Source organism: Phalaenopsis equestris, unplaced genomic scaffold (genome assembly GCF_001263595.1).
Source record: "Phalaenopsis equestris unplaced genomic scaffold, ASM126359v1 Scaffold000210, whole genome shotgun sequence".
Taxonomy (NCBI): domain Eukaryota; kingdom Viridiplantae; phylum Streptophyta; class Magnoliopsida; order Asparagales; family Orchidaceae; genus Phalaenopsis; species Phalaenopsis equestris.
Window position 1 is genome coordinate 282803 of NW_018164652.1, and position 27460 is coordinate 310262.

The window sequence follows — 27460 nt, forward strand, 5'->3', positions numbered from 1 at the left end:
GACTGATTTAATTAAATCAAATAATGAAATTTTTCCATTAACTTGACCAAAACTGAAACTCAATGCTCCGGGATTTGAGTTTGAGTCTTACACTCAGATTCTTTTGGCAATTAGAACATTCTCAATATCACATATAAATCTCTTATTCTTGGTCATTTATATATCATTAGTCTTTTATATGTGATATTGTGTTTTGTTTTATTTGTTTGTCTTTTTCCTACGATTCACCTGTTTTTCTCAAGTCTTTTTCAGGTTATACTTTCTCCTTTTACACAGTGCATAATAGCTAAATTTAAAGAATCAATAAACCTCTCAGGTGTACAGATTTAATTTACATTACAACATTTTATTTTCCCAACATGTTATATTGTTCTCATAGTATGTTATATTATTTTCTCAGCATGTTATACTGTCTTTTTTTTCTATTATACACTACATTGTTCTTTTCTTTATACTGCATGTTTAGTTATTTTTTATACACATTATGTCTTAATTTAGAAAAACCTAGTGGTTGTATAAGATTAACACTAAACTAGCAGGTGCCACTACGAGAAGCTTGGAGCGAACATCGTAAGCAGCATGGCGAGGAACAACTTCGAGATGGATCTGCAACAGCAAAACATCAAAAGACATAACATAAACATTTTCACAACACTATACATTTTTCTTAGTTTAAATAACAATCCATAAAACTTCGAGGTAGTTTGTCTAGCGCAACGTAAACCCTCACATATCACTTTTAGGTTTTTTGCACAACCTTGTTGTGTAATTATAAGTTCTAACACTTTAGGATTTCGAGGTTACCGTGCGGTACGGTGTAAATTCTCTGATCTTTTTAGACTATTTGCACCGTTTGATATTGTGTAAACATAAGTCCTAAACATAAGTCCTGATAAGTCCTGAATCCTAAATAATTTGCAGGATTGAAATATCAAATTACATCATTTCAAAAGACATAAAGCCGAACATTATGATAGTTGGGAGTTCATCAGGGTTTTCCCCAGATCTATGATATCCCCTACTTTTCTTCCCTTTGGAATTCTTAAATAATTGTTCCTATTTTGAGTCATTCCCATTTGATTTTCCCATATCCAATCGTGAAAACCTAAATTTTGAAATCTTGAAGGCAAAACCACATGATCTTAATCGAGAGTTTTCTTAAATGACCCTCAGTCATTTAAGATGTAATTAACTATAGGGGTTTGACTTTATAGGGAACCTGGAACCCAGATAAAATAAACCCTATCTAATTTTTTTATGTTAGGTGGGGAAACTTGTTGGTCTTTTTATAAAAATATTTCGCATATCAAAACGGATGTCACAAATTTTTTTAGTCTACGAGATTGAATCTCTATTACAAGTGATATATTTATTCTTCGGGAAAAGTGTATTACTTGTAGTATTGTATTCAATCATCTAAATTATTTAAAATGTGAGACTCGTTTGGTCTCACTTATTTTAAAATTAAAATGTTACTTTTAAAAATAAAAAAGGGTTATATTCATATTTAAATTATTTTTAAAATAACAAAATCATCACTTTTTCAAATCAAGAAGTTAAAAACGACCGACAAAAACCAAACAAACTCAGGCATAGTTGCCCACACTCAGTAATTACTTGTTAGATCTAAAAACTTAGAATGGTGACTTCGCAGCAAATCGGCTATAAGTTCAGGCATGTAGCTAAGCTACACATCTCATGAATTTTATAGTGAGTAAACAATGGGTCTTATTATGTTCTTTTCTAATTCATATATCTCACTGTAAAGATTTTCTAGAAGCGCTCAAATTCCAATATAAAACATATAAATAGAGAGTTATGAGAAAGGCCTGGCGTTAGAGAGTTGCATAATCGAATGAAATACCTTATACCTGAAGCAATTCTATTGAAATCCTAACGCTTCTTACTCTAATTCATTACTTTCATCTTATTTCCTAAATTTTTAAAGGTGAAAGCTATTATTAATAGCACTCAGTAAAAATAGAAAGATAATGAGACAGAAAGCTCAGAAATTTAGAGTAAGAAGCTTTGAGATTTCACTAGAATAAACAAGTACAAGAAATTGTGTAAGATTATGTAACTACATAATAATAGACTCTCTACCTGACCCACTATTCATCTCTTTGTGTTGGGGTCCAAGCCCTACCAAAAAAAAAAACTATATATCAAGTTACACGAACAAGAGAAGTACATAGCAAGTTGCTTTCTCGCTATAAAGGGGTGTAGCATGACTATATTCAAACTTGTAGCCAAATATGCTTGGAAGTCAACATTCTAAGTCATTGGATCTGGTTGTTCATGAGTGTGGACCACTATCATTTAGCTTAAGTCGGTCCAGCAATTTCATTTTGAGCCAGACAAGTTCATCAGATTGCAAGTTTACTATAAATGTAGCGAGTTCTCCATGAATCAGACATATGCATCAGAAGCCACAGGTCAAATTCATAGCTACCAATACTTAATAAACAAATATTGACCTGGGCAATTTCACATTGTTAAACCTTCAAGATATTTGGACGTACATTTAACTCACAAATTTTCTTGAATCTTTGGAAAGCAACATTAAAAAGAACAAAAAAAAAATTAGAAGTGTTATTATTCTTTGCACTAGGCTTCGGAGAGAATTTTCACTTTTGTTGAATTATTGCTTGCTTTATTCGCAAAAGATGAGTTTGAAAAATATTTTTATTTTTTTCAAATCTATTCTCAGACAAAATTAATGACATTCATTTATGAATATTGATTATTGCATTGACTTGACATTCATATCATTTTATCAATAGAAATGTTTGACTCAGTTAGAAGGTGGGTGGCTATACATCTCTTCTCCTTCATCCTCAAGCTAAAAAACTCCATTCATGATGATTATTCCCGAGAATAAAATAAAAGTGAATGAGGATGCCACAATCGCCAATTTCCTTAAAAGACTTGAGAGAAGAAAGAAAAGAGTTTGATGGGAAAAAAACTAATAAATTGAAGCTTGATATTATTAAGGCAAGTAAGAAGAAAATTCATGTCACCTTGCCTCTATGAGTAACTTCACTTAAGAAAAATATAGATTTCTCCTCAACCGATTAGTGAGTCTTCAAGATTGGTTGATGTTCTAGTGTTGCTGAAGAACTTTTGGATACTTAATTATAGAATTTTCCTGAATTATTTTGAAAGTAGTACTCAAGTTTAAGTGTAATACATTTTTTAGGGTGGCTCCAACAACTTTAGACATAGTTCAATGCAAACTGAATTGATCCATATACTAAAAAATCTTCTGTTGGAGAACAAAATTATGGTAAAGATAAAATTGCTCTCCAATAAAAAATGTCGTGTTAGTGAATTTCTCCTTTAAATTTCCCAGGGAATTTGAAATTTATTGTAATTTGAGTGAGTTTCTAAGAGAAGAATAGGGAAACTCGAGAGATAGAGTTGACCCCATGGCTACTTCTCTAAGTACATCTCTGAAAACTATTTAGCTTAATTTCGCTAAAATGTTTCGATGAACATTTATCAAGTATTGTTAAGAAAAAATTTCCTCTACCATAGTAGCCGCTAAGAGAGCCTAAATCAAGAGATGTCAAAGATGTATCATCGCCAAGGCCTCCATAAAGGAATGTTGAAACCATCACATAAACAAACCTTCAACACCATATAGACCATTAAAGTTCCTGTTGCGATGAATAATTCTACCAAATCTGCCACCGATCAGAGTAAGACACTAATACTAGTCTAACAAGAAACTTCACAAGCTGCTCACAACTCCACACCAAACACGCAGAGGAAGCCGGTTAAAATTTCGATCAAAGAAGATTGAAGAGATGAACTCCAGTAAGTCGTATTTGCCCTTACTCAAAATTCCATGCAAAAGTTAGATAGGATCAAATCAAAGGATCACCTGGCATGTACTGAGGCTGAAGAAGAGAAAAAAGAACTGCTTAAAAGAAGTAAACTTTGGCAAAATCATCCCAATATTGTTGTTCATGAAGTTGCCAAAAATCTCAACAAAATTTTCAAGATTTGAAGATTGGAGTCTTTTTTAGTTGAAAAATTTTTTAGTCTTGCAATTATAGTCAATTCATTGCTGGTACTTCATAAATTTACCAAGAGAGTGCAATTTTCAAAAGACTTACTAGCTAATCTATTCTTCAAATTTTAATTTAATTCTGCACCAGAAGAAAGTTCAAGAAGGGAGACGACTTCAAGTCATCCTTGATGTATATAGAGACTTAGACTTAATGTTTACGAGATGGAATGCAAAATATTACTTTCAATTGCTTTTAATTTATTTATATTTTACATGATAGTTGGTGATAATGATGACTACTCACAAAATAGTAATAAAAGTCGACTAGAAAGTATAATTTAAATTTTAAAATGTAAATATTTAAAATGATGTTAAATTTATTTACTTACTTTTTCACTGGCAGTGTTAATTGGGTAAGGAACTTGTCAAAACTTATTTACGATAGCAGTATTTATCTCAAAGAATAGTGTTTCCACATTTACCTGATTGATATAGCTTAGTTTTGAAACTCCTGCAACCAAACGAGCAACATCCTCACCAAACTCATCTTCTATGCTACTGATATTGACAGTTGTGTCATCTATCACATCATGAAGAATCCCAGCAACAACCGTGTTCACAGCCTGTGGAAAGAAGCATGTTGTTGACTTATACAAAGAGTTGTGTAACATTTCTTCTACAAAATTGTTCAAAAAAAGAATTATGAGGTCTCAAGTAAATTTCTTTGGGACATCAACATAGAGAATTTCAGGACAAGAATTAAGGATAACCACCTAAAAAGAACAAAACATCTCAGATTTTTTGTAGTTTAACTCTAAAAATGTTAAAACCTTTTAATCAAAAATCAAAGGGAAAGTGCATACCCTTTCTCCACTTGTTGGGACAAGAGCAGCTAAAATTCTTCCAGTATGGATGCAGTGAATAACATAAGGCTCTCCAGTCTTCCCTAAACTGGTCATAATGTCATAATGAGCCATTCTTGCAAATGCAATAGCCTTTTGCACCTGATATCAAAAACTATCATATGCACAGAAAACTAGTAACACTTGAAAGTAACTAAAGGAGCAAAAAGAAAAAAATTTAAAAACCAATTTACCTTTGTATCTTTAAAAATTTGGTAACCAGTTAAATCCACCCCATCAATGACAATAGAATCTGAATAAGACAATATATTGTATGATTTAAAAAAGTATTCTAAATTTTTACAGATAATATCAAAATATGCCAGTTGAAAAAACAGGATAATTTAATTGTCATGTGCATCTAATTGCGGGACAGATTGTTTTGCTAAAAAATAATATGGTGTGAATGGAATTTGATGTAAATGAAATGCAAATTTGGAACTAGATTGGTGTAAACAAATGCATAAGATTACGATTTAATATTTAGTTTGAAGAAAAATAAAACCAATTTAAAGCGTGGGGAGCGGCAGCAGTAGGGGTGCAGGAGGAGGGGTGTTGAGAAATTAGGGCAAAGAAAAACAAGAATCGACACAAATACAGAAGAACACGCAAAGATTTAACGAGGTTCGGCAAAGATGCCTACGTCCTCGGGAGCAGAGCGGCAACTTTCATTCAATCTCAGAAAAGAGTACAAGATCAGAATAAGCCCTAGGGTTACAAACAGGCGTATATATAACCCTGGAGTACAATATGTAATTACAAAATTACCCATGTACCGTAGCGCGAGGCGTTACCCCCGCACCCCCAACCCACATAACGAAACTCCCCCGATTGGACAGATTTTACCGCTCCGCTCTGCCGTTCGCTCTATTCCGCTACAGCATCTGCCCCTTATATGGTATATGAGACATACCTAACAAGGGGCCAGCTATGGCAGTCACAATTGAAAATGAAATAAAGGTTGAGTTTGAAAATCATTGGAATTTTACTCTACTTTCCATTTTACACAAACCAAACATCCAATTTTTAAAATACCTGCATTTGTCTTAATACACAGCTTTTTTCAGCGAACCGGTCCCCAAGTGTATTTCAAAACAATGTATTTTAAAAAACAAAATGATTATGATCTCTACAAAATCTAAGGTATTGTTTTTAAAATGTTTAAGTCAACGGCTTGGAACTACTGAAAAGGATTAACAATAAATAATTTTCATCATTATTGAAATCAGAACACAAACGAAGAAAAAATAGGTTGTTTAGAAACAGTGTCTTATCAAAAAATACATTAAAAAAAGCATGCCTACACAATGTTGTAACATAAAGTTATTGCCTTTTGTTAGCAAGAAGAAAAAAAGCTCCAGAGCCATCAAGAATTATTTTTTACAAGTTTTTTGAAAGGTTTAAAGTAATTCAAATCAAAGGGAAAGGTGAAGTCAAGAATCTGCACAATAATCACAAATAGATGGAGTGTTGTCCCAAGAGTATGTACTTTTATAGAAATAGGATGAGATGCACACATCAAATCAAATAGAAACACCTCACATTTCAAAATGACAAAATAACCGCTGAATAATTTTGGAGCCAAACTAGATTGTAAGAATCACGGTCATAAGATTAATCTAGATCATATTCAATAAAATAGAGCAAGCTATGAACAATGGTAAAAAAGTACACTGCAGTGCACTAACCAAACTAAAACAGCTCATCTTCAAAATGAATAAATAACATTAATTGCTTATTGGAGCCGGATTAGGATCACAGATTCATATTTTTCATATTAGTATAGACTAGAATAAAAGAACAAGCAAAAAAACAATGGTAAAAAAGTAAACAGCATTGTATAAACCATGAAAAAGAAAGAAAAACTCTATGTAGATCAAGTCTAATGGAGTTAATTCACTAGAATATGAATTAAGAAAACATTCGTATTGGGCAGTCTAGTGACAAGTAGGGCAAAATCCTACTCAGGATTCTACTTCGACTTCTTGAAACCCATGTCAGGGAAGAAAAAATATGAAGTAGAGGCTACCAAGAAGTAGGTTAAATTATAATGAGCATAAAGTACCATAGTCGCCATTTCCCATGGTCTAGGGACCCCTATTTATAGCCATCATTGAAACTTTTGAAGAATGTGTAGCAGAGGATCCTTTTTCTTGGATCTATGCCCAACTCAATCAAGACAATCCCTCCATTCCACCATCATCACGGCATATACTTAAAACAATAAATCTATGAAGAAGGTAGAAGACGCCGACATCACGCCTATCCCACGGTGTCGCAGAACACTCAGGATCACGATCTGTTCCACAATAAAGGGAGCCCAGCACCAAGCTTTTTTTCTTTCTTTCTTCTTTGGCAAGTTTCTTTTTCCAATGTTTCTTCCTTTTTAGATGGTTCTTAGATATTTCTCTCAAGTTTCTAATTAGGTATTTGCTATCAGGGGATTTTATAAATGTTATAGAAGGTTGTTTGGGATTTCAGTTGTTCTGATTTTACGAATTGGGAAACATTTCTCTGAATGTTGCTCTTTACAGTACTGTGACGTCTTCTTTTTGCAAGTGGTGTAATTGCAGCATTCCTAGGAACAAGTGGTAGATCCCCCTTGCCATCAGTGACTTGTCGTCTTGCTCTTCGTCGATTGATTTTCAGCCAAACAGTAGTTGAAGCCACTATTGCCAGCTGTCTACAGCAGGAAAACACCGTTTTATCGATTCAAGTTCATTGTTCAGTCTCCTGTGCCTCCCTTGATTCACTTTTGTACTATTTTTTTTAGTCCAGACAATCGTCGTACTCGCCCCACCTCATGTTTCACAGCAAATTTTGCTTCCAACATCCTTTCTAGCAGTGCCGACAACCCCTATTGTCACTTTCTTACTATTCCGCAACCATCTCTCCACAAAATATACTTCCCAAATACCATCTAGAAGCCCCATATTGGTATCATTTAACATCAGAGCCTAGCAAGTCCAAGATCTTTAAGGTTTTGTCTTCCTTGCCCCAAATCAAAATTCTAAATAACCAAAGATCTCCACCAAAATTTTTTCCACAAATCATTCATACAACAATTCCTAGCTCCAACCATAAAATTTTCATAACCTAACTTTACTACCACAACAAAAAATTTCACCCTAACACCTACCCATAAAACATGAACCCTAACAAACATTGACTTGCAATCCTACATCAACCAAAAATCTGATCGGGGGAAGAAGACACAATACCTCCTAGGAGAAATTCACAAAAAAAAAGTCCAAAAGCTTACTATGAAAGATATGCAATGAGAAATCCTCTTGTAAAAGAGACTTGCCACCACTTAGAGGAGACAATCAGGTGAGGTCACCTATAGCCATGCATATTTTGCACCCATTGCACCGTGAAGAAAAAAGTTTGTAGCCTCATTATTAATAAAGAGAGTTGTGAAAATGTGGCATCTACAGAGTTGATGGATAAATTGAGCATCGCTACTCAAAAATATTCTCAGTCATATTCCTGGACTTGACTGAAGAAAAGTAAGATCAGCGTTGATAGGAGATGTCTCACTAATTTTTCCATGAGAGATAAGTTACAAGAGTCTGTGTGGTGTAAAGCAGTACCTATGAATGTCTGTCACATCCTATAGGCTGTCCTTGACAGTATGATCATTGCACGAATCATAATGGATACACGCACACATACTCTTTCAGCAAAGGTGGGAAGCGCATTGTACCCTTGCCTTGAAATAAGTCTGAGATGTTTGAGGATGAGGTGTCATGAATTATTCTTTTATAGGTTTTGATAGAAGCAACAACAAGATTAGCATTAGTTGTCCCAAAATGCGATGAGTTCGAGGAATCGATACCGAACATTAGGTAGCCATCGCTGCGAGTGGTCCAGCATGACGTCATTTCAAATAGATATGAAAATTTTCTGAGCTATATTTGGAAGGCCCTATGAAGTAAGTTGAGTACTACATTTCAATTCAATTCAGCGGTGCACCCATGAATAGATAGTCAGATAGGACTAGTGAACTACTACTTTGAAAATATGTAATTGTTCTATGGTACAGAACATCAAACAGTGGGTCGCAGGGGTTTCCAACATCGTCGATAATGCCTATTATCATTTCCTTGCTATTCCACAGTCACCTCCCCGCAAATTTCACTTCTGAAATACCTTCTAGAAGTGTTATAACGGTATAAGTAGAAAAGACCTACAAACTTCCAATATTTGGTCTTGAAATAGCTCAAAATTTTCCACATAAATTGCATAGCGCTACCCAAAGAAATTTTCACAACATTAAAATGTGAGCATGGTTATTCTTCCTCAAATATTTGGTGAAACCCTCACAGATTAGTCATGCCTATATCGTGATTGTGTATCAACCTGATGCAGGATTTCCATGAGGTATAAATAAGATTCTTAAATGAACTTCAATGTAGGTGCATATTTGTTGCCTTTGGATGGTGGAATAATATAAATACATTTAAGAACCTTGGGATCTCTGCCGTTGATAACACAATATGGGATATTGAGCGGGGTTTCATAAAACAATGTTTTCTATTATCAAAGAAATGACTACATGCATTTTAAAAAGAAATATTGATTAGCATCATAAAACAAGGTTTTTTTATTGTCAAAATGTGAGCATGGTCTAAATCTTTCATTGTCTTCCCTAGCCTTTGTGAATCGTACGTCTTCATCTTCGACTCAAGCTCATTCCATCTTCGTCAGCTGCTTCCTTCTTCCGCTTCAAATTCGTCCTCTTCGACTTCGATTTCTTCGTCGCACTCAAAGATTGAAGGCTTCATCCGCTTCAGATCTTCTTCGCTAGTCATCACTACTTCTGGGGCATCTTCAACTGCTTCTTCCACTTCTGCTTCATCCTCTTCGACTTCATCTTCTTCGTCACGCTCAAGGAATAAAGGCTTCAACTTCGGCTTCGGGACTACTTCGGAAATCACGGCTTCGGCACTCAAGGCTCGAGGATTTTTTGCTTCGACTTTGAATTCCTCTCCCTAATCACGTCTCCAGACAGCAAGTCTCCCTGCTTCTGCTGATTCTCGCGTCTTCGACTGCTAGTCTGGTTCGCTCAATTCGGTTGTTCACTCTTCTTGATTGTTTCACCCGTTCGTTTGTGCATCAATTCGACGACTTGGACTCAAGCGCACGATCCTTCTCTGTTCACACAAGTACATGCCTACTCGTCGACAATCCTACCTAAAATATCTTCTGATTTTCAAACTATTGATATATTTACTAAGGTTTTTTCTCGGCAGCGCCATTAGTTTCTTGTTGCCAAATTGATACTTTTTGATCAGTTAGCATCAATTTGAGGGGGGGGATATCAATTGAGATTAACTGAAATCGGGCAGAATTAATAGTTTCCTTATTTAAATTGTTGAATTAAATTATTATTTAAAAATATCTTCTGGAATTAAATTATGTATATTAATTGTACATATTCTTTTCTCATAGCTGAATGGTTAGATTTGGAATATGTATTATGACAAATTATTATGTAATGTTAAGATGCCTTAAATAGATTGCAGATATCATTATTTATTGGAATGAAAGCAAAGGAAAAAGGCATTTAGCCTATTTTCTCAAAATTTGTCATGCACTTCGCATGAATAGTAGCACAATATTATCAGCATGAATAGTAATCAAATAAATAGTTATTGTGCACAAATGTTGAAAATTTGAGGTGTCTTGAGATGATGAAAATGATAGCTTTAAACATCTACATCAGCTATTTTGTAAAAAGATGTTTTATGGATATATGGAAGAAAGCAACTACTGATAAATAACTTGACATACTAAATTCTTCTTACCCAATATCACTCTCGACAACTATTCCTTATCTGTTCTGAAACATTTTCAATCACTTATTGTTGCATACTTACTTCACAAGATAAGATTCAACATTCTATTCTCTAAATGAATTTTCTATACTCTTGTCAAGAAAATTATCAACAAGATTCTCTTCTTATATATAATAAGAAAGATTGCTCATTGGTTGGTTCTATCTGGAGTTATAAATCCTCCTTCGAGAATAATGATTACCGTATTGTCTCGGGAGGATAAATGCAAAAAAAAAAAAAAACTGTCCTAATAATGGGTATCTTCATGCCAATGTCACAGATCATGACATGATGACTGGAAGCAGAATTTCAGCATACAAAAATAAATCAATGCGCCCTCCTACACAATATCCCGCTAGCGACCATTCAAACCGCAGAATAATGAGCTCAAAAAGCGTTCAAACGAGATTCCTGTACCACAAAGATTTTATAATTTGACCAAAAAGTCTATTAAACGGATAAAAGGAAGATTCAAAGATCGGACAGCAGAATCCAATACCCGGCTGATCCTCCAACCTTGGCCACAAAAAATCAACCTTAGTTGAGAGACACGCCCCCGAAGCAATAGCAACAGCCGTCACCGCGACATGAGCCAGCGCCGACGTCACTCCGGCGTGCGACGCCCCAGTGCCCCCCGCCCGCCGCCGCCGCGATCACGTTGCCGGTTCCGATGATCGAGCCGAGCGAAGACGATATGGCCAGCCTCGGAGTCATCGCGCCTATCATGCATCGGAAACGGACTGAGTTGCGGAGAGCTGCAGGAATGAGGAGCAGTCGAGAGCTCCGGCTGCCGTGGAGCGGAGGCATCGCGTTCCTCTGACTCTGACTTAACCCTAACTGGCCGAAACAGGAGGAAGACATCGTTGAGGGAGGAAGATTGGGATCTCTTCCAATCTCTTCCTCTTGCTGTTCGTTTGCTTCACATTGCAGTTACGCTCGGAGCAGATTTGGCAGGGGAAATGGATAATCAGTTCATAAACACGTGTGGACGGAATGGCTCGTGCGATCAATTGGCTTCCTTTTTTTAATTATTTTTTCTTATTTTTTATTTTTTTACGAGCTAGCGAAAATTGATGTAAAAAATTTGGGTACTTACATAATAGATGTTATATGGGTATTATATCGGCATTATATTCGCGTTATCCCTTATAATTTCTATATAATCTCTATATAACATACCTATAACCTACATAAACTTATAAATAAATTATGCACATCTATTTTCACATATATGTAGGTTGCATGGAAGTTATATGGATATTACAAGGGATATAATGTGAATATAATGTCGATATAACGCCTATATAACATCCATTATGTACGCAGCGTTGCGTTCATCTTACGTAGGCAAATTTTTTCCGAAGGTCCATAACTATTTGTTCCAGATGAAAATATTTTTTTCTGGATTAAATTACTTTGGGACTTTTTTGAAATTTTTTTTAGATAAACTTGTAAATACGATATAATTTGTATATGTTTATATATTTAGTATGTTAATCTTTATATTTATATTTATAATAATTTGATGGCATAAATTTATGTATGAAATAAAATATTTCGCTTATAGAAAGCGAGTTGTACTTCTATTTTCTGATGTGATTTTAGAATGTTCATGTGAATGATTAGGTGTTAGGTATGTAAAAACATAAGAATTATGTAGCCTATTTATTTTATATCTTTTTTATTTTTGCTTATGATTTTTTAAAATACATTTTTCTAGTTTATTTATAACTTTATTTTTTATTTTAAAAAAATATATATTTTTTAAAAATACCTAAAACAATATTTTTATATCTTTATTTTATTTAATGACCACTACCTTCCAATATATTTATTCGGCAAGTCTCTTTATCCTTGATAACCCTAGTAGCTATTCTTACTTTTATTATACTATGAGAAAAGCTGTTCATTTTTCTAAACTTAGGGCCCGTTTGGCGCAGTGAAACAGCTGTTGGGCGTTTTTGAAAATGTTGACATTGGTGTTGTTTTCTTATCTTCGTTGTGTTGCGGTATAAGCTAGTTTTCTTTTGTATTACAAGCCGCACGAGAGTTCTCACATTCGGAGAATTTTTTTTACGTCTCTGCATTCTCGTGCGCTCCAATAGTGAGATCTCGCAGTGTTATTTGCTTCTTTTGCCAGAGCCGCTTATTCGCGATGTTTTTTGTAGTAGTATTTAAGTACTATTGCGTTGTTATTCATGTGGGTTTTTTTTTGTTTTTTGTGAGTTGTGCGGTGTTATTCATGTCTTTTGCTTTAGCTAGTATTTTTCGTGTTATTTTTCGGTAGCATTCGGATGTTATTACGGTGTTTAGCGGTAGTATTAATGAAAATTAATTTTATGCTAAAAAATATTACTTTTAATCAAAAAATATATATGCTCATTACTTAATATTTTTTAATTATTTTGATAATTATGTTAAATTTTTTTCTTGGATGATTTGCATACATTGCACCCAATTTTTATATATTTACATATCTAACACCTTAAATTTCAATTTTTACATACCTACCACCTTATTTATGCATGCTAAGATGTATTTCACTTTTTGAAAAATAAAATGATGATATAAATTTAAAAAATTAGTAATCAAATATTTAATTTAATATTTACATAGCTACCCCTTAATTTATATTTATAGATTTACCTACATATTGTTTTATATTTATATGCTTGCATAACACTAAATTGTTTTGTGGTCCTCCATCTGCTCTCAGCCCGACAACACTCCCCAACTAACAGCTACTTCAGTTGCTTCCGATCAACCACAAACTTTTGTTCAGTCCTCTGTCTTCGGCCAGAGTGACCGAAGAGCGCATCGCAGCTTACAGTGACCCAAAACTCTCATTTTTCTCCTCCTTCCGCTCCTCTCCTGCCCAAAACCATTGAGGAAGGCAACTTTACGTCTTCTTTTTTGCACAAAGCCATGGGTTGGAGAGAAATACATGTTACATGTTTCTTCTTCGAAGTTTCACTCCATCTCTACAATCGTTAATGACGCGAAGCCTATCCGTCTACGCAAGCAACGCAGATGGAAACTGAGGCCTCTTCAACGAGTAGAGGAGCAATGAATGGTGGACAAAGACTGCTCCGTCAAGTGGAGCAACGAAGGGAAGCTTCTTGAGAGAAATTATTCCATACGAAGTACGTATGTAGTTCTGCGTGCGGACTCGAGTAATATGCCGCCACATGCAGATTATTGTGCGGTTATTGACGTAAAATCGCTGAGGTGATTGGGGAGTTATTGGGGGTTTATTGCAAGGGTTAATTCAGGGGTTATTGAAACGAAACCGCAGAGCTTATTATGTGGTTATTGGAGTGAAACCGTGGGAGATTATCGGGGGATTATTGATGATTATTACGACATTATTAGAGTTAATGCCCCAATAACCTCTCAATACCCCCTAAATAACCCTCCCAAATAATCTTCGCGATTACACTTTAATAACTTTCGCAATTTCACTTTAATTTTTTTTTATGTAGGCCCAATATAACGCACATGATGGTATATTATCGGAGTCCGCAAGTAAAGCCGCGCAAGCACTCCGTATGAAATAATTTCTCCTCAAACAGACGCGTGCTCCTCTGACAGTGAACATTATACAACCCATATATTTCAGATAAAAAAAATTATTATTATTATAATTGAAAACCACTATTTTAAGTTAAAAAAATTAATATACACCTTTTAATGTGTAGGCCAGGTGATATATATGAACCAAAAAAGTTTAGTGTTGGATATACACATATATAAGAATTGAGTGATATGTAGGCGATCTTGGGCATGCAATCTCAGATTGTTGTTTTTGGATTCTCTAATAACTCTAATTTCTGATTTTGATCAGCTTGGGTTGTTTGGTGGCCGGGCTCAAATCAAAACATTCATACTACATGAAATAACTTTCATACAAATATTTTCTCGATCATATTTTTTAGGCAAGCAACTAACGCAATTGATCACCTTGACAAAGAGGTTATCTAACTTCAGGGGGCAAGTTCATGAGGCAATCGGCCCCCCTGTTTAAACCCCTGTTTAAACATAAGTTCGCCGCCTCTGTATGTTAAAATTATTAATATTTCTATACTTCTGTCTATTATGTGCATTCTAGTAGAGTTATAATAGCTTACACACATACAATTATACATCAATGTGTTTGATATGTTTGAATAGATGTGAATAAGTAACATAATGAGTAGAAATGAATGCAAATAAAAAAAGTAAATATAGACAAGTGGAAGCATAAGTAGAAGTAGAGATATAAATGGGCAAAAAATTGTTTATATAATATTATAAATAAAAATAATTATTATTATTTTATATTATTTTATTTTATTTCTAATATCATTTTGATTATACTATTACTCAGTATATGCTCATTGTGATTATCAGGCCTCATACTAGATTTTGAGTAGTCTAGTAAGCTTGCCAGTGATCATCATTATCTTATTCACAAATGTTATACCAAGGAAGAAATTTTTAAGGGAGTGGATCCAGAGATACCTTCCTGGTTAAGCCAAAAGAATCAATTATGTCAAATGCTTCTGTTCATACAAACCAAGCATCAGAAAAACCCAAAAAATATGCCAAAATGATGCTTCAGAAACCATCATTAGATCGCTTCATCCATCTTTATTCCAGAATCAACTGCAACAAATATCATCAGTTGATAAATAGTTCACAACAGCCCAATCTATATAACTAAGCTCCAAAGGGTGCTCTTCTCCTGTTTAACTAAAAGTAACCCTCTAAAAAACCTCTTTTAAGTTTAATTCTGATAAACTGAACTAAACATATTCATCCATTAAACAGCAGCAATCCCCTGGAAGTAAGACAACAAAGTCTGTAATTCAGCTACTGATTCATTCCTTGAAGTCATCCTTGTCGTTGACTGAAATAGGTGAGTTTCTCCAGAAAACTGCAAGGGCAATTCCACCGAGCTGTCGAAGAATGAGGCTAAGTTAGATATTTTGGGGCAGTCTGGCAACGGATTTAGGTAAGGATTTATGCAGGGTGTAAGTGAAATCTTGCAGACGGTGGTTTTGGACAAAATAAATCCGGTGATGCAATAAATTTAGATTTCATGGATTTCATCCGTAAAGCCCAGATTTAGTAGATCCTGCGAATTGGTAGATTTAAGTTCGCCCTCTATGGATTTAAGGCGGGAAGAGTCGGATAGAGCAAAAATTGCCATACAATTTTACTGGATTTATAGGATTTATTAAATCTATTGCCAAACAATTTTTGAGATTAACCCATTGAGGGTTTACTAAATCTGAATTTAACAGGATTTACTAAGTCCTACTAATTTAAATCTCAAATCTCATCTATTGTCAGACAGCACCTTAGAGTCTGAACATTCATTCTAGCTTTAATGGAAAAAATAAATAAAATTCTGAACCAGCTCTATCAGTTTGATGGCTTTCTGAGTAAATGCAAAAACTAGAAAACATACTGCCATGCACACAAAACTGACGGCTGAAGGCGCAGCGACTAAAGGATTTCTGAAGTGCTTCTGGGCTAGTCGAAATCCTAGCGCCGAGCTCTGCAGAAAGGCATTAAGAGATTAGAAGCAATTTTGATGTGTCTAATTTTGATTTTTCAGAAAATTTTATCAAGGTTTAAGATATGGATGAGCTTATACTGCATCACCTCAACAAGAGGTTTCACAGGGAGAACAGGTTTAGTTGGCAATACAATTCAAATTGAAGAATACTAACACTGCAAGAAAATAAGTAAAATGATCTTCTGCGAAACTGAACTTAACCAGCACGTAGAGAGATTTCATCCAAATGTGCTGAATATATAGTAGCTAATGAATCAAAATGACAATCAGCATTTTAAAGAGATAAACATATTGTTTTAGGAGATACTCTCATCATTAAGATATGAAAGAACCAGATACCTATTAGGTTGCATATGAAAGTACAAACATGGCACGAGTAATATGCTTGGCTGGTCTGAGCACTGAAGATGATATAATTTCTAGAAAAGTATAAAAAGACTCCCCCGGCTCTTTGCGAAGGGTCATTTTAGTCTCAGAATTTATAAAAATATCAATTAAGTCCTAAGACTATTAATACTGGCGGAAATAATCCCACGAAGAATTATTTAAGCCCTTAATTTAAAGAGTGGGGACTAATTTGAGCTTTTTATAAACTTTGGGATTAAAATAGCTCCATCTAAACAGTCACTGGACTATTTTGACACTTTACTCATAAAATTTCTATCCCAAGAAACCCTTACGGTATTTCAAATTTTTTAGCTTCATGAACCAACATCATATGCATAAATTCATATCTCAAGTACAAAAATCAGTTATATCTTTTTCAGCAAATCCCATGAGTTCGGGTGAAAAAAATTACCTGCATACCACATTCTATGGAAATAGTGCGAGAAGTACATTCACCAAATGTCGATAACCTAGAAAGCCAATGTCCAAGAACAAATGCAGCAGCATGTAGGAGAGCTACAGGAACTATAAGCTGCGCGCCTTCGGACTTCAGCACTTCTGAGAATTGTGCAATCTTTTACAAAGAAAAAGAACATTTTACAATAACCATTACATGCAAACAAAGAGTTACTTCAAGTCAAGATTCTAACTCCACGTTAAAATGAACTAATGCCAAACAATAGATTCTGCTTAGGGGCCACTATGTTGCTTGCAGTTAAAAAATATATTCTGAAAAATAGTGATTTTGTTTAAACTACTTTTACACATGAAATTCAAATTATTACTATCGAGAGAGTTTGTTTGTGCAGCTTAAAGCCAATGTTGATTGCTGATAAAAACAAATAGATGGAAGCAATGGCTTTTATCATTTTTTGCAAAACATGTTTTTTACTCCAAAAAATCAGATTTTGCCTAAATAGGAAATCAAATATAGAAATTTATAAAATCTGGTAAATTTCATCATTGTTTGGATGTAAATAGAATCGATAAGAGTTAAAATTAAGCCTGAGAAACCCCTCGGATATAAAGATTCCATTTTCACGAGCATTGAGTGAAGATGAAAACATTAAATGCTCAAACGTGTTCCCCATCTACAGCAACTACATGGGCCATTAGATTAATGCAGAAGCATAGTTTAAGCAAGAAGCCAAGCTTAGATTATAAAAAAAACTAATAACAGTATAGCCCGATCTCATCTACACCGAAAGCATTCTTTTCTATAGTGTATAATGACCAACTTACCGGGCTTGCACAAAGCAATGTAGCAAGGATGACGCCAATCAAAGGTGTGATTTTAATTATGGGCTCGGTAAACTTTGGAAAATACTCGTGTACCAACACTGCAGCAAAGTAAACCAAAAGTACTGAAAATAAATAGAATCGTCACAAATCAAATAAACAAATACTTTTCCGCCCAAAAGAAAAAGGAAAAAAACTATACAACATTTGTCAAATATTTAAAATGCTTTTCAGTTACCTCCAACAATTGTTGGCGCTAAAACCACCTGAAAAGTACTAATAGCTAAACCCTGAAGAAAGAAATTTACACATTCAGGTAATAAAACAAAAATTGGCATACAACTCCTATGAGATGCCATCATTCGGTTATAAAAGTAAATATTAAGGAAAACAAAGCCACCTATTATTACCGCTGCATCAACAGGAACAAGCTGACCAGCAAGAACCTTTGTAAGAAGTGGTGTCATAACAATAGCACCAATGTTTGAACATCTACACATTCAGAAGAAAAGAGCGCAAAGGAAACGATTATCCTATTCGTTTAAGAAAATACAAGGAAAACAGAAAAAGAAATATCATAAAACTCATAGATTACAGCTGCAGGGTATCACTTTTTACCAAAAAAGTTGCAAAGCAACAATATAATTCATTCTTGGGCAAAATTTTCTGAAGGATCCTATACATACAAGCCATAATATATAAGAACTTTAAAAAAAATAACAACAAAAGTGGATTTCCAAATTTTCTATTTTAATTTTCTTCTCTTTTTATTATGTCATATTTATTTTCTTCTTGAGTTATTTTATCTTTGTGAAGTTATAATGGTTGTAATTAAGTTTGCCCCAAGGAACAAGGAGAAGAGTTGTAATTTGATTAATTGAAAAATAAGATATCATGATTTGCTCTGTCTTTCTTCATGGCATCAGAGCCTGGTCACAAACCTTAGCTCTTCTTCCTCCGCCTGAGCCTCTCCCTGCAGCCGCCAGTCCTTCAGCATTTCCCCGAGGCATTGACCGTTCCCAACAGGCAATCTTCTTGCTGGCAATAGTCCTTCACTACGTTTCCAAGCGGCAGGCATCATCCAATAGGTGATTCCTTCCCAGTAGGTGCCAATCCTTCACTGTGTTTTCAAGAAGCAGGCGTCATCTATAAGGAATTTCCTCTCTCCCGTGGAAATCCCAATTTTTATTCTGAAGTGGAAATCCAAAACTAGACAACTCACTGCAACAGACGTTCCTTGCCTACAGCAGCAAGTGACAGCCACAGAAATTCATTCCAGTCACCGGAACTTCTCCCGACAGCTGTCGGTATCCCTTCAGCTACCCTGCGGCCGGATCCATTCAGGCCCTTCTACATTGGATTCTCCTTGCAAGCCTCTAATGTTCAACTTGTTGCAGCCAGACCCATTTTTCTTGTAACAACGACCAACTTTCTCCCTTTAAAAAGCTGCAACCCTAAATACACAGGGTTTATGACCAAGTGTTGTATGAAGATTTCGAGTTCCAATCCGAAGTTTAATCACCCCATGTGTCAACATTGCAATAAATATAGTCACAAAAAGGACAAGTGTTGAAAACTATAAGGAAAGCCTACATAATGGAAACCTGAGTAAGGGAGGAAAAATCAATACAATAAGGCCCATGCGGCCACCTCTTCTGAATGGTCGATCGACCCTAGCCCTTTCACAAAGGAACAACTAAAGATAGTAAGAAAATTTCTTTCGAGCATAATTGAGCGACCTATCAACTTGATGATACAACAAGATATCATGTCCTCATATCTCGTTGATAATGAAAGATTTCAACCTTGGATAATAGATTCAGGTGCTTCTGATCACATGACTAGAGATATTCATACTCTCTCCAACTACCAAGATATGACCGACTCAAAATTTCTCAAACTTGCAATGTATCTCACTCTAGAATTCTTGGGAAATGAGAAGTGAAAGTCTCCAAAGATATTCAGCTCTCTTCGATGTTATATATTTCAATACTAGATTGCAACTTGTAGTCAATTACCAAGCCTACTCATGACTTGACATGTGTTACTAAATTTCGTTTTAACACTTGTGAATTTCAGATGGTGGATAAGGAGAAGGTGATCAACAGTGTTAAATTGTATCAAGGTCTATACCTACTCAAGAGAAGCTATTCTCTTAACACACAAATGTCTTCTTCATCACCCTCTTCTCATATTCCTTCGTCAGTTCTGTATGATTCTATCGAAAGTCAAGTTCTATTATGGCATTGTCGTCCGGTTCATTTAAATTGCATCATATTGCGAACTTGTGTGTTCATCTCTTTATTAATAAAAAGCTAGAGTTTTATCGGTGTGAATTTTGCCAATTGGCTAAACATATTCGTCATTACTATCCTCTATCCCAATACAAACCCTCACATCCTTTCTCCATCATCCACGGTGATATTTGGGAACCATCACCTGAAAACCATTAATGGAGTCAGATGGTTTTTTCTCCTTTATTGATGCTCACACTAAAATAAATTGGATATTCCTCATAAAAAAAAATATGTGAAGTTGCACAAGTCTTTCAGTCCTTCCATGACAAGCTTTCACTCGGCTCCAATGCAAAATTGGGACTGCGATTCACCCTCCGTCTGATAGACTAATTTTGTCTTGATGCCTGAAAGATTTACTCTATAGGTACTGCCAAAAAACTCCTCGACTGCCTATGTTTCAAAAAATTATTATAAAGAAAACACAATACCTTTCTTCACAAGTCTAGCAGATTTTTTCTCATGATGTAATTGACAATAAGGATACAACATCACAGAAGGTCTCTTGAACCCAAAACAAAATAAATTTGATTTTTGTGTTATAGTTTGGTTGCGAGGATCTTTCTATAGGACCTTTCTTGTGTATTTTTGTGGGCCGAGTATGGTTTAATTTTAGTTTGGATTGTTCTTCTCCGGGTTATTTTACTAGAATATTTTTATATAAGAATCTTCGCAGCTACTCTTTCTGTTTCATATTAATTATTGTCCATTTTGAGTCTTACCTTCCTTTTCTTTTTATAAGAGTGACCAAGAATGGGGATATGAAATTTACAAACGCTAAGAAGACCGTTTCGGTCAGAACAAAAAGAAGCGCGAACAAATATGCCCCTCACTCAGTCTTCCAAAGGTGATTGCGACTTCCTAAAATGAGCCCTAGCGGACGAATGTGGATTTCGCCTTGGTCTCCAACCTCCACAAGACCTCCTTTGTGGGTGCTTCTCTTTGATGGGTATCGACCGGGTGACCCTTTTTCGGAGGTAAGAGGATAATTGTACTATTTGGTGGATATATAGTGGTTGGCGAGTTCTTAAAGCTCAGCCAAAGCCTTTGGCGGCCACTGGTCGAGGGCGCGGCAAAAAGGGGTCTCCATGAGTCCTTCTGCCAGTGTGACATGTGCGACCATAGGTTCGAAAGCCCAGACTTCCAGCATTTCTCTCTAGAAGCGGGTTATAAATGCGCACAATAATTTGCATTACCCTTGGCGCAGTTCCACGAGAGCTTGCAAATTTCTCTGAGGCTTATGTGCGTTGGCATATTGGGTCATGAACATTCTCTTGAAATCTGCATAGGAGGTAATAACTCTAGGCGGTGTACCATTGAGCTAATGGAGAGCCAACTCTTTAAGTGTCGTGAAGAGCATGCAAAACTAGAGCACATCGTTGATTCTTAATAAGCATACGGTCGACTCGAAAGAAGTGATGCAGTCAACAAGATCAGATCGTCCCCGATAGGAGTAGAAAGCTACGACCTTAGAACATTCCGAATTTTTGAGGGCTTGACTTTGAAGATTTGAAGTGCATAACCTACGCTGTCGGGTGGTGTGTGTCTTGATCCGCTTCAGTGCTCCTTTTTCGTTCAGAGTGGTCATCCTTCACAGGCGACAGGATGTTGTTGGTCTTTGCAGTTGAGCTCTCCCGGTGCCCATAGCACCTCTGATTCCCTCTAGCATCTGCTCATTGAGTTCGTTGATCTGTTGAGTCACAAACTCATGAATATAAGTCATGTTGATGATGATTTCCCAAGATTAAGATTTTTCTCTTTGAGTCACTTCTCTTCTTGTCTATCGCATGATCCACGCTCACGACACTATTTAGGGTGGCATAAATCACACCTTAAAAATAGAGCATAAGGAGAGAAAGAGAGAGAGAGTGGAGAAAGACTGAAGTCTTATGAGCACTAAAATTCAGTACTCCCCTTATCCTTTTTCTCGAGAAAAAGTCCCCTTTACATATTGTTGTTCTCATATTTATAGTAAATAGAATTTACATCATCAAAATTTTGGTAATGCTTAGAAATTAACGATTACTAAAAACAATTATGCCAACACTTTTATGTAGAAATAAAATGGTTTTCTTTACACGAAAAAATTTAATACCATTAGCATCATTAGCATGCTGAAATCTTGTATTATAAAAGATATTTACCTAAAAAAGGAGAAGAGTGTAGCTGCTACACCAACTATTGACGGCATCATGAACTATAATAAATACTTACGTTGTCATGAGAACTGAAAGTGCAAGATTTCCTTTTGATATGTAAGTTGCAACGTTAGAGGCTTGGCCACCAGGACAGCATGATACCAATATGAGACCAGTTGCAAGAGGGGCAGACAATTTGAGAGTCTAAAAATAAGAGATCTCAAGTCAAATATACTCATTGTGTAATGTTAACTACTCAAGGAATATCACCAAGCAGTCTGTCTATTACTCTCAAATATCAATCAAATGGATAAACTAAATTTCTGACATAAAAATGGTAAGAGATTAATAATTTATAAAAAGAGGAAGCTGACTAATTGATTTGAAAAAGGGACAATGATATATAATATTAGTGACAACTTAATCATGCAATAATATATAACGTTTAAGACGTCATTAAAGTGTGGTACCTCAGGGACTGGGAGGCATTTCCAGTGCATTAGCAAAAAGAACTCACACCTACATTTATCTCATTAAATAGCAGTGTAACAAGTTAAAAATACTTTAATGACACAAACATCTACATTTCCCTTTGATCAAGAATTGCATTACGAGGCATATTGTAATAATCCCTGAATCCTCTACTAGAAAGAATACAATATTGGCACTAACAACCTGAAAGACTTCTATACCGATTTCATCAACTTGAACCGGTAAAATAAAGGCTATATTCTACCATTGGATCCATTCCTATCCCAATCTCAAGTAACTCCACTTATACATTAGTTAAACTAATAATTCATGCACGCATGCAATGATGGAGGGTTAGCATTTCAAAGGAGCCGAGTTCTATTGAGATGGGCAATAAGCTATAGGGATGAAGAGGGGAAACTATGGATGATCATGCAGTGATGGGGCATAAGGGTGATCAAGCATTATGGAGGGGCAGAGAAAGATATGAGCTCAGAGAATTATTATTATTATTATTATCAACATTTGAAGCTTGGTTGTTGGTGTGGGCTCAGGTAAGAGTACTTTTGGGTGAGACAAAGAAGTGGGGAAGGGTGCGTAAGGTTGTTTGTAGGTTAATAAGGTGTGAAAGCTAGTGGAAGAAGGGGTGGCCTTAGCATTAGTGAAGAGTGGAAAAACCAACGGCTTAAAATTATTTGGAATTTCCTTTGCAAGGGAGGCCGAAAGCTAGCAAATGAAATGTAATTATTGATGGAAATTGGTAGAGGAAAAACACAGAACATTTATAAGTGAAAACAAAAGGATAAAAAGATAATACAATTCACATCAAAGAATTGTACAGGTCTTTTAATATTAAATATTCAACCAATGCATTGGCCACCAAGCCTCAATCCAAGAAAATATTCTTCACTTCAAATTCAACAGCAATAGTTCCCTCTTACACCACCTCATCATTTTTACCATTCTCCTTATACCATTTTAAATTCAACATAAGATCAAAGGATGGATACAATAAGATGAGGCTGGTGGTTATCAAGAGAAGTGCTCACTGTTTTTTTCCTTTGAATCCACTTGAATGGAGTTTGGAATCATACATTTGTTGGGTAACGTGGAGACCCGGTCCACCGAAATTTAATTAGCTTCCTAATTAAAGAATCTCACATACCGCTCACATACTTCTCACCTACCGCTGACCTACCACATCGCACCTACAGCTCACCTACCTCCCACCTACCGCTCTCAGGGTTTCTATAAATAGCATCTTATGACTTGTCATAAGCCAAGCCAAATCCTCTTGAGAGCTAAGAGAAAGAGAGGAAGAGAGAGAGAGGGAAGGGAAAGAAGAAAATAGAGATTTTCTGTAAACGTCGAGGCGCTCGACAGTGTAATTCCTCGAAGAAATAAAATCCTCTGCAGCTCCGAGGACGTAGGCAAATTTGTCGAACCACGTAAATCTGTGTGTCGCTCTGGTGTTTTTCTGCGTGCAATTTTACTCGTGCCATTTTTTGCTTTATTGGCGTCATTTTTCATAGCAACATTGATGCCAAGCAATTAAATGTAGCTTCTAGATTTGAATTTTAAAAGATGAAAGCCAATGATTCCGAGAGGAGGGGCCTTCATTCATGGATTGGTGACTTAATATGAATATGAATGTATGCTTTGATGAGGCCAACAATTACAAGTGGGGAGTGGGAAGGTTTCAAATGTGTGAAGAGCCTTGAAGTAACCTTTGATGATCCTTTCAACTAAGCATGGCTAGCTATACAAACTTCGCATGAATGATACATCATCAATTACTAACTAATCACTTTCTAATCACTAACTACCGATAACTAAAATAGTTTAATTAATTTTCAAAAAAATTGATAATTATTTGAGATAAAGATTACATCAAGATGGAAAAGAATGTGGTGTCTGTTAAGATCTACTTGATGTTGTGCATTATCTAGTATAAACCAAGAACTAAATCTGATCAAATGGAACTTTAAAAGTAGTTCATAAGAAATGAAAGAAGCAAAGTGAAAACTAAATGTCTGTTCAGGCTAATGGATCTACATACCATCGCAATGACAAAGCCTAGGAGAGGTTTGACTAAATACTGTGCTAGAAATCCCACAACAACCTGCGCAAAGAAAGATAGCAAGAATGTCAAACAATCGAAAAAGATATGCCAAATGCAAGGATTTCCAAGTTCGTAATTCATACAGTCCATGGATTGCACATGCATCTTCTGAAATCCTCAAAAGTCAAATTTAGGCCCAGTGAAAGCATGAGGAAGCCCAATCCAACAGTGAAAAGGTCTGTTTCCAACCAAGTAACCTAAGGCAAAACCATGAAAAGAAATTTTGCATATGGAAAACCAGCACTAACTACCAAATTTAATAAAGTATGACCACACACTTACTGCAGCAGGCTTGTAAACACCAATAATTGCTCCCAAAATTACCTATAAAAGTTAGCCTATTGATGCGAGTCATCCATATTATCGATAACATGAAACTCAAAAATGGATCTAAAGTGAGATGAGTATGTTAAATCACACCCAAACTGGAAAGAAAGTAGTAAGCAGCTCAACCACCCTCTCATATCGGCTCATTCCATTAGAAGCATGGTTTGGAAAATCCCCAGATATATTTGCTTCAGCTTTACACAAAAACTTTTGGTTTCTACAAAAACAAATATAGAAAAAAACCATCCCAAAGTCACTTTCATTGTCCTAATGCAGAAAACAATTCGAGTTCAGAACTGTTAACTGAAAGCCAAAGGTCCAATACACATCACAAAGTTTATGAACATATTTTTCTAACATTTCTGAAGTTCAGTTATGCAAAAAATCAGGATAATTAGCCCATGGAAGTTCATTCTAGAATTTATGCAAGTGAAAAGGGTGGAAATACTCAAATCCTAAGGTCAATAATAATCAAAAAAGATATTTTAAAATTCTGCAACATTTCAGTTGCTTAATTATCAACAATTTAAGATCATCATGATTCGAGCATTCCAAGAGCTCGGTCATGCAAAAATTTCAGTATCATTGCTCAATGAAAATTCATTCTAATTTACACAGGTGAAAAAAAAAATGAAATCAGAGGGTCCAAAAATCAGCAAGAAAAGCTATTCTACGTTGTTCTAACATTACAAAAGCATAATTATGTAAAAAAACTCAGGGGGCGTTTGATACCACGAATTTAGCCATGGATTCAACTTAAATCAAGCCAAACACATGAAAAATGAAAGTTAAATCCAACGCTCCGTTAAATCGAATTTCTTTGTGTTTCGTCTCTTTCCACATCATTTCGTCTCAAAAGAGACGTAAATCTGGATTTAATAAATCTGATTGAGAGGAATTCAAATGCTTTACTTTATCATTGTTTGAGACCTCTATCTCCGTCACGAGCTCGTCGGATTTACTAGATTTGATAAATCCTATTTAATGTAAATCCACGCTGCAGCCAAAAATCGCCTCAGGGTCATCCCTTCATGGACGTTCGTTCTAGATGTCATGAAAGCAAACATTGAAAAAATACCCAAATTCTAATTTCCAATAAAAATCAATAAGGCTATATTACATGGTTCTAACATCCTAAAGGCCCAATTATTTAAATAATTGAAGATCATCGCCCTGTGGAAGTTCATTTCAGCATTTATAAAGTTAAATACCAAAAAAATAGAAAAAAAAACAGCATGAAAACATCCCATCTTGATGCCTATCACTCAAAGAAACACTCTTTAAAGTCCAAAAAGTAAGCATTTCCCTCATACTTGGTAACTGTAGTAGCAGACACTGGTTTCAGGCAACTAATGTCAATACATCGAGGTCCTTCTCCACCAACCGTCGCCCACCGATTTCCCAAAACTATTTTCCCACCTAAGCAACAAACTTCAAATTAATTCTAAAGCTACTATAAAAAATAATAATAATAACAATCACAGAAGCCAAAAAAAACAGAAAGAGCACATACTGTAATGCTTTTGAGGCATCCGCGCAAATAAGGATAAGGAATGCCCTTGCCTGTAAAATTGAATAACAACTCTGCAATCTTTGTGTAAAATTCTGGACACTGAGGCTGGAGACGAAGCCATGGAGGTCACGATAGAGGAATGTGAAGATGAACGTGGTTAGAAAAACAGCATTAAGAATGGTGGAGACGAAGCCATGGAGGTCACGATAGAGGAATGAGGAGATCAACGTAATTAGAAAAACAGCACGAAACGTGGTTTTTCATCTTTTTTAAAGATTAAAGAATGGGGATTTCGGTCGTTTGCAGATAATTGACCAAACTCGTGGTTCGGGATAGCTGTTGAAAATCTGATTTCGATGTCAAATTTTGATCTGAAATTGTAGCTCCTACTTTGGCATATTTATTTGAGTCAAAATTTGAATCAACTTTCGAGCAATCAATAATCTTAAGCTAAATTCTTTAAATTCACGGCATTAACATCAATGGGATTGTTAATGTTAAATTTCAAACCAAACTGCAGTTAGCTCGAAATCGATTCAAATTTTTTGCTCGTAGCTCGGCTTGTTTATCGATCTGTTCTCGATCCGAACTAAAATTCTAATTAATTTTTGGGAGATTAATAAATCTTCGAGCTAAATTTCCTAATCAT

General features: G+C 35.4%; 2 protein-coding genes across 4 annotated transcripts in view; both read right to left on the reverse strand.

The window, feature by feature from the left end:
* The window catches only part of LOC110023091, a 77664-nt gene extending 65933 nt beyond the window's left edge, over nucleotides 1-11731 (reverse strand). The window contains 5 exon segments of the mRNA XM_020722319.1: nucleotides 4498-4638; nucleotides 4879-5019; nucleotides 5112-5170; nucleotides 11257-11396; nucleotides 11398-11731. Coding sequence (XP_020577978.1) covers nucleotides 4498-4638; nucleotides 4879-5019; nucleotides 5112-5170; nucleotides 11257-11396; nucleotides 11398-11618 — 702 coding nt within the window. The 5' untranslated portion in view covers nucleotides 11619-11731.
* Nucleotides 11732-15266: 3535 nt separating this feature from the next.
* On the reverse strand, nucleotides 15267-26990 carry LOC110023100 (probable sodium/metabolite cotransporter BASS2, chloroplastic). Of its 3 annotated transcripts, XM_020722329.1 has the most exons (13): nucleotides 26812-26990; nucleotides 26612-26717; nucleotides 25392-25515; nucleotides 25254-25295; nucleotides 25055-25168; nucleotides 24909-24971; nucleotides 22455-22582; nucleotides 18357-18438; nucleotides 18185-18236; nucleotides 17950-18047; nucleotides 17120-17281; nucleotides 16210-16299; nucleotides 15267-15694 (listed from the first exon to the last, which is right to left on the reverse strand). In XM_020722329.1, the coding sequence occupies exons 1-13, from the start codon at nucleotides 26930-26932 to the stop codon at nucleotides 15617-15619; spliced, it is 1260 nt and encodes a 419-aa protein (XP_020577988.1). In that variant the 5' UTR covers nucleotides 26933-26990; the 3' UTR covers nucleotides 15267-15616. The 3 variants fall into 3 exon arrangements, with proteins under 3 accessions (XP_020577988.1, XP_020577987.1, XP_020577989.1); XM_020722328.1 differs by having other exon boundaries at nucleotides 18185-18438; XM_020722330.1 differs by lacking the exons at nucleotides 15267-15694; nucleotides 16210-16299 and adding an exon at nucleotides 16315-16475.
* Nucleotides 26991-27460: the final 470 nt, after the last annotated feature.

Bases quoted from the DNA above. Each gene is read 5' to 3' on its own strand.
- LOC110023100 (XM_020722328.1), bottom strand. From the start codon at position 26,932: ATGGCTTCGTCTCCAGCCTCAGTGTCCAGAATTTTACACAAAGATTGC. The intron at 25,296-25,391 runs GTGTGATTTAAC...TAACTTTTATAG, and splicing joins CTACTTTCTTTCCAGTTTGG to GTAATTTTGGGAGCAATTAT. The intron at 15,695-16,209 runs GTATGTTTTCTA...ATTCTTCGACAG, and splicing joins TCAGTTTTGTGTGCATGGCA to CTCGGTGGAATTGCCCTTGC.